Raw genomic sequence first — 13,724 nt, 5'->3', positions numbered from 1 at the left:
GCAACATTCACGAAAAGCAGGATTTTTTTTTGTCCCGTTGAAAAATTAAATATACCTAACTTTTCCAAAAGCAGCTGGGTCAAGCTTTCCTACCTTTCTTTTGCAATTTTTATTGACGTCAAAACTTTAAAAAGCAGCTACAGCGGCGACTGCCACCAGAAGAGTAATCTAGGTTACGCTTAAACGATTCGGTACACTGTAAAGTTAATTACACCTTTAAGGTGAATTTTGCCTGTGAATAACATCCTAGCAAAAACACCAGAAAGCATAAAGGGTGTTACAAGTGACAAAATGCCCTGTAAAGGGGTCTTTTCTTGTGTTCTTGCTAGGCCGTGAAAGGGAAAGTTATACGATACCACTCTTCAAAAGGTTATTTTCTTGTGTTTTTGTTAGCGTTAAGAAATGTTAAATATAGACGGTAAAAATTCCCGTTAAAGGTGCAAATCATTTTACAATATTGGGTTTGCCCGGAAGAAACGTCGATAAAGGAGCCAGCAAAAACCCGCCATTGACAATGCTTGCGGCGTAAATAAGGGAACAACCAGAACGATTTTTTTGCGGCGATATTTGCGGGCTGGGCACTGTTATGTTCTTTAGAGCAGTGTGGCATGAACTATAAAGTGTAAGTTCAATCATCTGGCTTTCAAGTGCCGTGAAGAATTGTAGGTGTAAGGTTTTAAGCCTCTCATAATCATCCGCCGCTTCAGCGAACCGTTTAAAATATATTTTTCATGAACAGGGAAGCCTAATTTTGTTGATCGGCATCCTTCGATGTCAAATGGCTGCCACAAATCCAAAGAAAGATAAAAAAGATTGAAGTTAATCCAAGGATTCTCTAATTCTCACATCTCTGTTCCACCCTCATGCCCTTTGCTCTATCCCGCACTCGGAATAATTTCTTCAGCAGGAAGCGCTTTTCCCATCACTTGTGCCCGAACAAAACCTTTGCTCTTTAGCTCCAACTTTGCTCCCACAGCACTCATTGCGCCACTCGGTACAAGCAGCCCTCGACAGCAGCGCACCTCCCCAAAGTCCGCCCGCACACCTGGCGACAGGAATCCGTGCCCCGCACATCAATTATAGTTCAAAAAGTGTTCACTCGCGGAACCACTTGCAAGCGCAGATGCGCAGTCAGGCGCACTCGCTCATGCGTTCGCCGAGTACTCTCACTACCCGCGAGGGCACCGCGCGGCGGGGGGACACTCGCTGCGTACCTTTTAAGCGGCCTTTCGTCGATACGCGGAACTCGGCACCGGCATAGTAGGCGGGCCGAGAGGCATCCTGCAGTGGCCCGTGTGCGCTATAAGCGGCCAGGTGTGCTAAGGGGGAATCTATTATTGCCCGTAGGCCCCGCTGGGCCGGTGGGGGACACCAGGCCGAAGCGGGAGGGCAAAGGTGTTGAGGGCACTGCGAACCGGTCCGCTCTAAGTGGCCGGGTTCCTATAAGCGGTTCCATTGTCGCTTTGTTGGGAGGCTCGGGGACAACAACACCGGTGCGATGACGGTGCACGGGCAGCAGCAGCAGCAGGAGTGTCGGCGGCAGCGTGCCGGTGGGCGCCGCCCAGCGTGGGGCACCCCGCGACGGCTTTGTTGCGCGCGCGCGCGGGCAAAACCGGTGGGGATGACGTCAGCTGCACGACGCGGCGCTACGTCCCCCCCGCCCGCGGACCCCCCTTCTTTCCCCCCCCCCCCCCTCTCCGCGGCAGCAGGCAGCGCCACTCGTGGTCGAACAATGCGCTAGGCGTCGTCTCGGCCGGCGTCGTTCCGCGCTGTGTCCCTCAACGACCAAGATGCCGCCGATGGCTGTGTGCGCCGCCGCGCTCCTGTGCGCCGTCGCCTCGCTAGGAGCCGCCGAGAACGTGCTGGATGCCATACGCAACGACGGCGAGCTGTCCTCGGTGAGTGGCCCTTTTTTGCCCGCGCCTGGCGAGGTCCTGCGGGGGACCAGTGTTTGGCGCCATGTTCTGGAGCCCCATGGGCGAGCCGTCATGGCGCCGCCGCCACCGGTCGATCGAAACCGCCGCAGCCTGCGAGTGCGGCCCGGCAGCGCCGCCCATTCCGGGCCCCTGGCCGGCCCGACGCGCCCAAAAGCCACCGCCGCGCCCGAGCAGTGCTGAATGGGACGCACAGGCCCGTAGCCAGAGGGGGGGCCCTGGGGGCCCGGGCCCCCCCCGAAAATTTTATAAGAAGAGGGGGGGGGGGGGTGTTCTTCCGCTGCAGGGCTTTCGGCACCCCTCTGCATCAAGAAATTTGTCTACAACAGATGACCATGTGCAAAACTGAGCATATCTTTCCGTGCCAGTGTCCTACGCCGCGTAAGCAACCCGGAGCATCAGAAAAGAGTACAGGAAGCCGCATGCGACAGTAGGCGCCTGATAAACAGAGTAGGACGGCTGCGATACCGACTTTGCTGCCACTGCGGCTCTCCCGCTCGGACCACGCACACCATTAATTTCATCCCAAACATGCCCAGCCTGTGGCGCCCTCGACGGGCACTTCACTCTCTGTGCGAGGGCGCAGCAGACTCCTTCCCTCCTAATCCATCTGGCAGCAGGCGCTGCGCGACCCGGAGGCATCGAGCCAGGTCGGTGATGTCGCGAAAGCCGTCTTCGCCGCCCTGGGGTCCACCACCCAAGCCTGCCGTCGCCCGAGTGCCCCCTCCCCTCACCCCACGCATCGACGAGGAACATCCTGTCGTCTACACAATGGCACTTCGGCGACCCGTGCCGCGGCTGCTGGACATAATCCGCTTTCGGCGGCACTCTCGGCCACCCAAGCGCCCCCGAATTTAATGACCGGAAACGTTCCGAAGAGGTGGCGACAAAGGCTTCACGCGGCGCCTCACTTTTAGCGGCAGGCTTGACGTTCCTGTCTGCTTCTTTGGGGACGTGCCGCGCATCGTCCTCCAGCACTTGGCGGTGTGGCTGATGACTCTGCAGAGGCCGTTCAATGAGCCGCCAATGCCAGAATACCAGAAGGGATCCCAGATGTCCTCCCGACGCTTCAACATCGGTGGTCCGAAGGGCTTCGACCTTAGGCAGATTGCCTCACCGGAGTCAACCAGACCTTCACGTGTGCGAGAGGGAAACGTGCACTCTCTGTGTGAGAGTGTGGGCGAGAGTATGAGCGCCATGGATTTTTGTGATTGGTGCGTTCCTAATAACAGCGGGAGAAAGTGGACGGAACTATGACACTGCCTGTTCACGCTGGTCAAGAATGTAAATACTTCTACATAAAGTTTTCTTTCTCCCTCAACTTGGTCCTCATGAGTGCTCTGGCACGACATCAACCGCGGTCAACTTCGACCATGCTACCCCGGTTCACAACAGTGACCCCCCAGTCCCTGGCAATCGCGGCGGCCATCTGGCCCGCCCCTCCCCCTTCCCTTGATCCCTGAGCTTAAACAACGTTGTTCTCTCTCTCTCTCTCCCTCTCCGCCCCCACCAAGCAAAATCTGCGACACGGAACGACACAGGGCGCCCCCGGCTCAAATTCAGTGGCGAGGTCCTTTGCAATGGAGGCCAAGACGCACTGTAGTCCAGCCCGTGTTTGGGACGGAATATATCGCGTGTTTGCCCTCCTTTGTGTGGTGTTCTCTGCGTTCGCCATTATGAGCACAAAAAAGAAGCGGCAAGGTTCAACACTGATGAACTACTTCAACAAGCTTGCGAAGGTAAGCTTTCTAGATTTGTGCAATTTTACATAAGTGCGAGAACATTATAGAACGCGTATACAATATGCATCAGCATTTCTTATGTCTAGTTTGCTCCGCGATCGCACATCGGCCCATCGTCCGCACTTCGGCTCTGGCAGGCCTTTCTTCAGTGCTTTAAGGAAGAAGGATCTGGCCGCTTTTTCGCAGAGCCGCCTCAAGACCGCCCCACCTCAAAGGAGTGGACACGGTCCCCGTCTTCCACCACCTCAACCCACTTCATTTCTGCCGCAGTGATTTTAACCTGTTATATGCAGAAATAAAAAACGTACAAAAATATTTCTGCTATTCGTAGTTTTATTTTTGGCGCAGAGTAACGTAGTTTTATTTTTATTAGCGGAATTTGTTGAGACATATTGTCCGTATGAAAATATTGCACTATTTGGTAGATTACTTTCCAAACTAAAGATGTAGAAGAGTAGAATAGTACTTAAAAACTCAAATAATTTACATACTGCTATTTTTACCGAAAATAATTACTGAAAATAGGTACTTTTTCTTGAAATAGTCAAGGCCTACAGCGAGTGGGCCCCTCCCGAAAAAAATTCCTGGCTACGGCCCTGGGGACGCACAATTGGTCGCACAAAGGGGCTCCGCCGCGATGGGCCGGAAGACGCTCTCCGGGTCGACGGCTCCTTGCAGCCTGCTCAAGAAGCGCGCTGCCTCCTCAACAGTCACTCCGCACGCACCGGCCGCGACCAAAAGCGCGCGGATCGGGCGGGGCTCAAAACCGCTGGGTCCCGGCTCCGAGTATGTCCGCAGAACCAGTAGCTTGCCAAACCCGACCCCATGAACCTTAAACGCAGCACTTCTCGGAGAGGAGAGACCTGTTGGCCAAGGGGTTCTGTGATTAATCTTTGAAGTAGCTTGTGGCCTGCCGCGGGGTTCAAAACACTGGCTTCATGAAGATGCGGCCACGCGCCAGCTTCCCAAGCCAAGACGCCAGTGCCCTGCCGGCGCGGAAATTTCGGTGCACGAAGCAGCGTCCACGGTATTCGACACGGGGCGGGGCAAGGGGCCGCTTCCACGCTGGGCTAATCCGCGACGGCTGCGGATGCGCGCCGCCGGTAGCCCTCGGTAGCCCGTTCCCATCGGAGCGTGACGCGCGCCCGCTCGGTTTCCAGTTACACCGTTAGGAACCTTAAAGTGCGAGTCGAATCGGCGTCTCTCGGACGCTGCATAAGGTATACCGCTGCTTACGCGCAAACCTTGAAGCAGGCGCTTAAGGATTCAGTGGCGGATCATCACCATGACTCAGCAAAACATGCAGATGATTTCTTGCAGCTCGGCGGCGCACCCTCCTGCTTCGTTTAAATGTGCGACATTTCTTCATCCGCGTCGGCAGCACGGCGTTGTTTCGAACCGATCATGAGCAGCTTCCTGTCGTCGAGAGTGATCGTTCTGTGTGATGGTTACTTCTCTTTCCTTGTTTACCGCGCGTAGCCCTTGCACGCAAACAGGTTCTAGTGGGCCGGCACGTGCCGCTTGCTCATTGAGCTCGCGCCTTTGCGGAAGTCCCGCTTGCCCTCGACACTTTTCGCGCTCCTTGTTGCTTCTGCTTGGGTCCTTGTCGGCTTGTCCACTTTGTTCCCGCTGGCCTCACTGTCGCCCGCGTTGCTCAGGCCTCCACGCCGACCTCCGACATGCGTTCATTCAGAGTAATGGCTCTGTTTTTGAGCGACCGTCCAGAGGCGCCACACTTACTGCTGCATTTTGTTGAAGGCGATGAGCAGTATTGCGCGTGGATGGGCGTTTCATTTCAAAAGGAACATGGCGGATTTGGATTAAGTGTAGCTATGGTGTTCCAGATTCAGGTATTAACTGCCCTGGGAAATTATACATTCGCAATATCTGCTGCAGCAACAGAGAAGCGGTCTTCACTACTAGGGACGTCCCATTCTTGTCTGGATGCTCTTCAGAAACGGAGATCTTTAGAATCCCCACCAAAGTGGGTACTATGAGTATGCGAGCTTTTATTGTCCCCGATAGCTTTTAAAAGAAGCGCTGGTAGCTTTTAACACAGCTATAGTTTGTTTTCTGTAAGCCCACTAACCCAGATTTGGTTAAAAATTATAGCTTTTAGAAACGCCCTGTTCGAACCGTTCTTCGCTGGACACACACCAAAAGTTATGGCGAAGCGACCGCCGCGGCATTCCGCCGTTCGAAACGTCGTCCTCACCGCATTCGCCTTGGGCGTGTGGGCGTGGCACTCTTCGCCGTCATGCGCTTTCTTGATGACTGTTGTCGCTGCTATGCGCAAGTTCCTGTACTCTTCGCGCAACATGGAGGCTGGGAGAGCTTTTAGGTTTTCCTCTCCTGTTTTTCCTTTTTGAATGTTGTTTTGTGCATCGTGTGTGCTTGCAGTTCGTTACGTGCTGCTGTTTGCGCGGATCAAGATGATCAGGCAAACTTTAATTGCAGATGAAAGCGTCGTTCAAGGTGGCATAGATGTTTTTTTTATCTGATGCTGCATCTCAGTATGAACATTTATTTTATGATTAGTGTTAATGTTTTCCTTTACTTGTCGTTTCGGCATTACCTTTCTTTTTGCTGAGACCAGAAAATCGAAGAACAGGAAGCATTGTAAATTCTCGCCTAACACAAGACTTTGACCTTACGAACGTCATTACGGGCACTGTTAACCATTGCGGAGTAAGAGAAGGGGGCGGGTGACTTCGACACTACTGTTCCTTAAATACGTACTTTACGATGAGCAAGGCATATGAGACCTGCAGGATAATATAAAGAAGGGCTGTCTTTCGTCTGACGAATTACTGCTCACGCAATTAGTTTATTCGTTTGCCTGAGAAACTGACGGAAGTTGAGTGCACTTTGCTTGTTCTTGTAGCTGTAGAAAAGTAGACAATAGGACGAGCTATGAGGTATTCATGTCGCAATGCATGAAATGGGACTGGGCAAGGACCTGAAGAAGACCAAAGAACTGGCGTCGGAACGTTCAACCTGGGAGAAGCCTGCTAAGCCGCGTAAACACGAGTCACGATGGCAAAGGCTGTTCCGTATCCCAAACAAAAAGAAAAAAAAAAGACGCACGGAGGCTTCAGCATAAACAAAAGCACAGCCTTACTAACGATTATACGTGCTCAGCTATTAGTCAAAATTTATGAATTTCGCCTTCCAAAAGGGCAGCTAGTGCAGAGATCTGCACCAGATTTGGTATTCACAGAGTGGGCTCGAGTGATTTCTTGCTTGTTTACCACGAGCATAAACTTTCTCTGCTACTCCCTTCATCTACCTGTGGTGTGGTTAAAGAGCTCCAACAGAGGTAAAACGGTTTGGCTGTACCCGAGCTTTTCGAACTCGTCACCGTTAACAGCTAGGAATGCTAAAACAAACGGTACTGCCGTTAAGATGCACATGCATTAATAATCTGTTTGTGATTCCCGGTGTCCTCTGCTTTCTTAGTTGCGCCCTCTGGCAAAGACAGAGTCAATCTACACAGACTCCCGTTAAGACGACCTTGAAGCGATCGTGAAAATGTGTTCGTATTAACATAAATTCGTCTCAAGCGGAGGTTTTTTGCATTGTGGACGTTAGAAGAGAGCAAAAGTGTTGTTCCTCTTGACCATGGAGTTCGTCTTCACCACAGTCTACTGTAGTTTCTTCTGGTCGTTCATCTGAAAAGGGCATTTTTGATTGCGAGCGACGGGGGCCAGAAGGATGGTATTACGCTCTCCAAACGGAGGTTTAATCTGCACTGCGTGCGGGCTGAGGTGCGTTTTAAAGTGAGATTAGGTGTACGAGCCTTTTTCCTGCGTATGTCATCATTGTCATAACGCGGCTTACTTTCACTGCTGGATGCAAGCACCGACTTCCAAACGGTCCCACCATGTGTCATGGGGATACATTATGTGCCCAAGAATTTTTCACGCCATCCCAGTTCCAAGTTATTCTCATTCTATTCATCGCTAGCTAGCCGTTCCCATTTATGATTCCGTTATCTAAACCTTGTTGCGACATCCGTTCCATCAATTCTGCGCATCTAGCTAAAACAAATCATTACGCTTACGTGTATCCACTTATACAGCTGCCAATGGAGAAAACACTCTATATAACGGCTTTTTATGCAAAACTCCCTCATTCCAGTGATATCATCAATTCCTAACCAATGCAGCTTACACAAACGAAATGCATCCTAAATGGATTTGCCTTTGAGATGATTATAGTTACACAAGTACGTCAGCGAACCTCGCTCATCTGCTGGTGTCATTCCCGACTTTTGCCAAACGCCGAACGCTCACATCACCAGAGCTGCACCCTGACCCACAACAACTTGACAAAATTACTGCACCAGATAACACTTTGGTCACTGCAGAGAAATCTGTCCCAAGTGGTCTCACCGGTACCGCTCTCGGTGGACACTTCAGCCACACCCATCATTCACGATCGACTCCCGCCGCAAGGACGAAAACGAGAGCTGAACCGCCATCTGAAAAACAAGAAAAAGTTACTGCAACAATGTTACTGCAACTGCAACTCAACAAAAGTTACTGCAACTCAACAAAAAGTTACTGCTACAATGAAAAATACTCGCGCAACAATTACCATTGCCTGCTGTATTATTCACGGCAGGGGTAACTGCGACAACCTGCAGTTCACATTCAAATTAATGGCAAAACTCGTCTTCAACGCAGTCTCATTAGGCGCCACCCACGGCTGTCCGACAGCGCCGCTTAATTAGGGCCGTTGTCAGATGTGCTTTGCTTGCGAACATTTGCACAGACATGCACAATACCACAAAGCGAACCGCGCAAAACACGACGGACAAAGAGAAGTTAGACAGACGTAGCGCAGTCTCTTGTGTCCACGCATTTTGCTGTATCCATTGTAATCTACCAACTATCCCAAGTTTATACTGAACTCAAATCCACATCACCGCTCAGGTCAGAGCAAAGGAGAGTGCACGAAATTTGCAGCGAAAGTGGGAAGGGGTGGAAAATAGTAACGATTTCTGCAAAATTTGGCTCACGAATAGATGTCGCTTGTTTGCAGTGCCTTTTCAACTTAATGAAAAATCGCTTTGCTCCGTAATTTGAACGCAATTCCTTTTTGTTGACGTTTAATTTCAGGGGATTACGAGTGCGAACAATATTCTCTGCTGAGCGTCTTTGACTTTCTCCTTGGCAACTCGTAGACGCAAGAGTTGTCACGCAGCGTTGCATGCGCGGCCTTGTTCATATTGAAAGGAAAAAAAATGGCAAGATCCATACTGCCAAATGCTCGACGCAACCGAATTGCTTTATTCGCGAGTCGACGGGAGTTGCATTTGCATAAAGAAATTATTCACTTACCTAGCTAGCTGCTATTTGCGATTTGCCGAATGATGTTATCGCTGAATTACTGTCTCTCATTGTTTGTCGCAGCAACTGTGGAGCCGCTTTTACAGTACTGTCATTTTGGAGAAGCCAGTACATCGTCCCCAATCAATACATATGGCAGCGCCAAACAGCATTGTGAATGGCAGGTAATTCGAATCTTGGCAGTGGAAAAGGACAGCGCATAGTCGATTTAAAAACAAAACCTCCAAGCTGCGAATAAACAGAGAAAAGCTTGCATGGTTCCGCCTGGCGGTTGTTGCGGGATCGATTGTCCTAAATGCCGCCGGTCAAAAGGCAATGGAAGGACGCGTGGCTTTGTTTTGACAAATGTACTCAGCTGAGAATTGACAACAAGTGGAGCGTCAGTGTAAGGGCTAGAGAAAAAAACGGGATATAAGAACGAGCAGGTCGATAAGTCGACGGTGGTACGGGATAGGGATAGGTACCGGGAAATAATGAATGGATTCGGGCCGTGCAGGGTAAGGTGAGTGGAAATCAATGCGAGAAAACTTCATCCTGCAGTGGACATAAAACATGGTGGTGGTGATGCTGATGACTCCACTCGCAGCGCAGCTATCTGAAGGAATGGCGAATCCTGTCCTGTTTTCAAAACCGTGTGTATGTGTGTTCCACGCCATGAAAAACGCAGACTTTTCTCAATCATTCGCTGGATGTATATAAGGCCGCTAAAGTAATTTTAGGGGCCTCAGATGTATAGGGTCCACAGGCTATTTACGTTTCACTCAGTGGCGTCTTATCTATCTGTGCAACAATTATTTTTTTCACTCCTTAACCGCTGTCCACTAAACTGGATTTCTGTAGTCTGAGATGCACTTGATTTGTTACAAATTAATGCTTACGGACAATTTAGCGGCTGATTCAAAGAGAAGAAATGCACTGTTCCTTAGCACTAGCCGATTCCAATTTGCGACGCCGCCCAGCAGACAATGGAGCGCATGATGATAGGAGTAATCATTAGGGACAGGAAGCAAGCATCGTGGAGCAAACTCGAGTAGAAGATCCTCCTCCTCCTCATCATCATCAGACTATCTACACCCACTGCAGGGCAAAGGCCTCTCCCATAGATCTCCAATTATCCCGGACCAGTGCTAACTGCGACCAATTTGTCCCCGCAAACTTCTTGATCTCATCTGCCCACCTAACTTTCGGCCGCCCCTTCCACGCTTGCCTTCTCTAGGGATCTATTCTGTTACCCTTAATGCCCAGCGGTTATCTTGCCTTCGCATTACATGCCCTGCCCGCGCCCATTTCTTCTTCCTAATTTCTACTAATGTGTCCCTAACAGGCGTTTGTTCCCTGACCCACTCCGCTCTCTTCTTGTCCCTTAACGTTACACCTATCACCTTCCGTTCCATTGCTGGGTGAATCGTGTAGAAGATACCATATCTGAAATTAAGAAAAATAAATGGACTTGGGCTGGCCGTGTAGTGAGACGAACCGACAACAGTTGGACCACGAGGGTATCAGCATGGATATCGAGGAACGGGACTAGAAGAAGAGGAAGGCCATTAGCTGTATGGAGAGGCGAAATAAGAAAATTCGGAGGCAGGGGATGGACTCTGGCAGCGCAGAATAGGAGCGGGTGGAGGCCAATGGAAGAGGAATTTGTCCTGCAGTGGACCAAAATAGGCTGTTGATGATGATGAACAAAAGGTGAAGAGGGCCTGGACTGCCAGCCTAGGCATCCCGGACTAGGCACGCCCCCACCGGGCGGGTGCCCTATCAGCAGCACCGACGCTCTTCAAATAAACATTTCTTCCTCCTCCGCCTCCTCTGCGTCGACGGGTGTTCCAAGCTTATGGTGGTTTATGCAAGTACAGTAATGCCCTTTTAAATGCAACGATATGCCTGTCGCACGCGGAGAGCGATTGTGCATATTCAGCGTTACACTTATTGGAAGGGTTCCATCAAAAGGATTGCTACAAAGGTAAACCCAGGTCGACTCTTTTTTTTTTTTCGTTGAAGCATAAAATATTTGGTGCGATGACTGCCATACTTGACGTACATATCCCATTAAGTGATCGCTGCAATTCTTTCCACCCCATAGGGGAATCAATGACCACAAAAAAGGAGGCACGTGCAGGACGACTCATCAGGCTATATCGTTGGTGCTTCTTTGTCCGATTACACGTGGGCGTATAATAACACTGACACGGGTGTTGTCGTCCGGCCGATATGTCAAAACCCTGGGACACGGCACACCGGAAGATATGTCAGCAACTGCGACACGGCGCCACAGTGACGGCTCCGGCAGGCCGATGACAGCACACTGCTTTGTTCGGGAGTGCTGTCGATGTTCGGGAGTGCTTTGTTTGGGATTGTCACGGTGCTAGAACGAATCCAATTAACCATAAAGAGTTAAAGGTGCACAGCAGTCAAGCAACGCACATGGGTAGTATCCAGCCAGTACATAAACAGACAAACTTGGTTTCACACAGTGGTTGGTGGTAAAGCGACAGGAATAAGCTCACGAAACTGCTTATACAGTTCGTGGTTGCATGCAACGCAAAATCATGGTCCCTTGCCGCGTCCCTCAAACAGATTCATAACGCAGAAGGTCTTTGAAGAAACAGCAATCATTGTTTCCAGATGTGCGCTATTTGTATACCTTCCTGGCGCTGCCATTCCTTTTTCCGCGGTCTATAGTTATCTGAGTTCATCATCCGTCATCACTTTCGTCGTCAATCCTTATGTACTGTAAAGATATAGACACATCTCCATAGCAGGCTTGTTGATATCGTCTCTTCTAAGACGTTTAACCAGCTTTGTAATCGTGGGTACTGTTGATATGACATTTTCACCTCGAAGGCACCGTCTCCCGTGTAGTAAACGTGATTTGAGTCAACACTACATGGGAACCATTTTGTACTCGCTCGACTTGGGAACTGCTTTGGAGATTTCCAAACTTCGTTATGACTGAGGTCAGCCTATTAACCGACACCATCAGATACGTCAAGCACTCATCATCACCATCATCATCATAACTGTCGTCCTTATTTATGTCCATTGCAAGCAGCTTGTCGTGTAGTATTCCAAGTGCTCGTATCCTGCGCTGTAAGAATTCAGTTTGCCACCACATTTTCTTAGCTTCATCTTTCCACGAAGTTCAGCGTCTTCACCTACTTTTAGTCCAGTCTCTCAGTAGTACACCAAGTGCTTGAAAAAAGAAAAGATTTTGGCGGCATTTTCGTACATCGCTGTAAGCTTGTATTCGTCACTTATTATTTCAGAGGCTTGTAACGGCGGCCACAACTATACTTCATTGTCCACTTTTATATCTAGTCAACCCTGGCATTCCATAGACAGCAAGCAACTTCGCTACGACATTTCCTCTGCTGCTTCCGTAACATCCGGCACAGCAAGCATCTTAAAGTGAACTCAACCCGTTTTTTCGCTCCCGAAGCATTCCCGTCCTTAGGCGCCTTTGTATGGAGACTCACCGATGACAAGTTGATGGATCGCGCCCATAACTCACTGACGATGGAGCGCGGGAACGTGCTCGCCCGTGGGAGCGATTCGAATAGAAGCATTACAGTTTTGAATAGACGTTGGAGGACAGAAACAAGAAGCTGGCGTGTGTCGATCGATTACTATGCCTATATTACAATCTCGCCGTATATTCAGCTTTAAGAGCTCTTCGAGCATCAAAACAAGTGTAAATTGACAGCTTTTTTTTTTTTGACAGACTTACATTTCCTTTTGTCGGTCTGGCATTTTTATGCCTTTTCTCTGAACTGCCTTCTTGGCATTCTATTTCAGCTTTTGCCGATAGGTTTTTCTGTTAGAATTTGGTTCCTGGAATTTCTCGGCATCTTGTTTAGAACATCGTTTTTGTTGCTTCTCGCACTGCTTTGCCACAGTCCCTCACATTCACTCCACATCTTTGTAGTCCTCCCACTCTGGTGGACTAAGCACTGCCGCCAGCAGGGCTGACACATTAAAGAGCTCTCTGCCTCTCTTCCATGCGAACTAAGCCTTCAAAACTTGGAGTTTTCATCTATTTCACAATTTATATATGAACTTTATGTACGGTTTCGCTCAGGTAGTGAGCCTCCAACATTCTGAAAATCTGCTGCATTAACCCTTTGCGACGCGCATTAGTATGTAGCCGTCAGAAATATTTGTAACTGCCTCTGTATGCTTTTGATAACAAAAACTTCACTTAAAAACCTTAAACAACTCAATCTCATTAGTTAATAAATTAGGTCGTGTCCTAATTGTAAACACGCCGTCCTAAACGTGACCACCGTTTCCTAACCATTGCTACAATAAAAACGTATACACATTATTGTGATCTTTATACGTAACAGCTTCAGCCTTACGTCTTTATACGTAACAGCCTTTATTGAGGTAACAGCTTCAGTTTTGCTTTAATAACCGTTTTAACTGGACAGAAAAGGTAACACCAAGAGCACCTACTTGACGCGCCGTAGAACGCCCAGGCGTTCATCTTACTCTCTTGCTTTGGTAAAGCGGTGGTGAATGGTACAGGCGCGGCATTCACGAGATGGCAGCACTGTTCCGTAGAGCGGGAAATGCGGATGCTGGCTGAGCGGCTCGAGTGGGAATGACGAGGATTGTAACTCACAAAAATGCTCTTAAAAGTCGCGTGTACAATTGTACACGCGACCTGCCCCGCAGACCTGCCAATGTGA

At 49.6% G+C, this 13,724-nt stretch overlaps 1 protein-coding gene across 1 annotated transcript in view; it reads left to right on the top strand.

Annotated features, from left to right (window-relative positions):
• The first annotated feature begins 1,717 nt into the window (after positions 1-1,717).
• The window catches only part of LOC144179656 (fasciclin-1-like), a 92,018-nt gene continuing 80,011 nt past the window's right edge, over positions 1,718-13,724 (top strand). The window contains exon 1 of the mRNA XM_077708093.1: positions 1,718-1,898. Coding sequence (XP_077564219.1) covers positions 1,791-1,898 — 108 coding nt within the window. The 5' untranslated portion in view covers positions 1,718-1,790. The remainder of the gene's footprint in view (positions 1,899-13,724) is intronic.

The sequence above is a fragment of the Haemaphysalis longicornis genome, unplaced genomic scaffold, assembly GCF_048455015.1.
Source record: "Haemaphysalis longicornis isolate Haplotype H1 unplaced genomic scaffold, Haemaphysalis longicornis Haplotype H1 scaffold_4, whole genome shotgun sequence".
Lineage (NCBI taxonomy): Eukaryota > Metazoa > Arthropoda > Arachnida > Ixodida > Ixodidae > Haemaphysalis > Haemaphysalis longicornis.
Note: the sequence above shows the minus strand (reverse complement) of the source record. Positions and strands in the feature narration are given on the sequence as shown.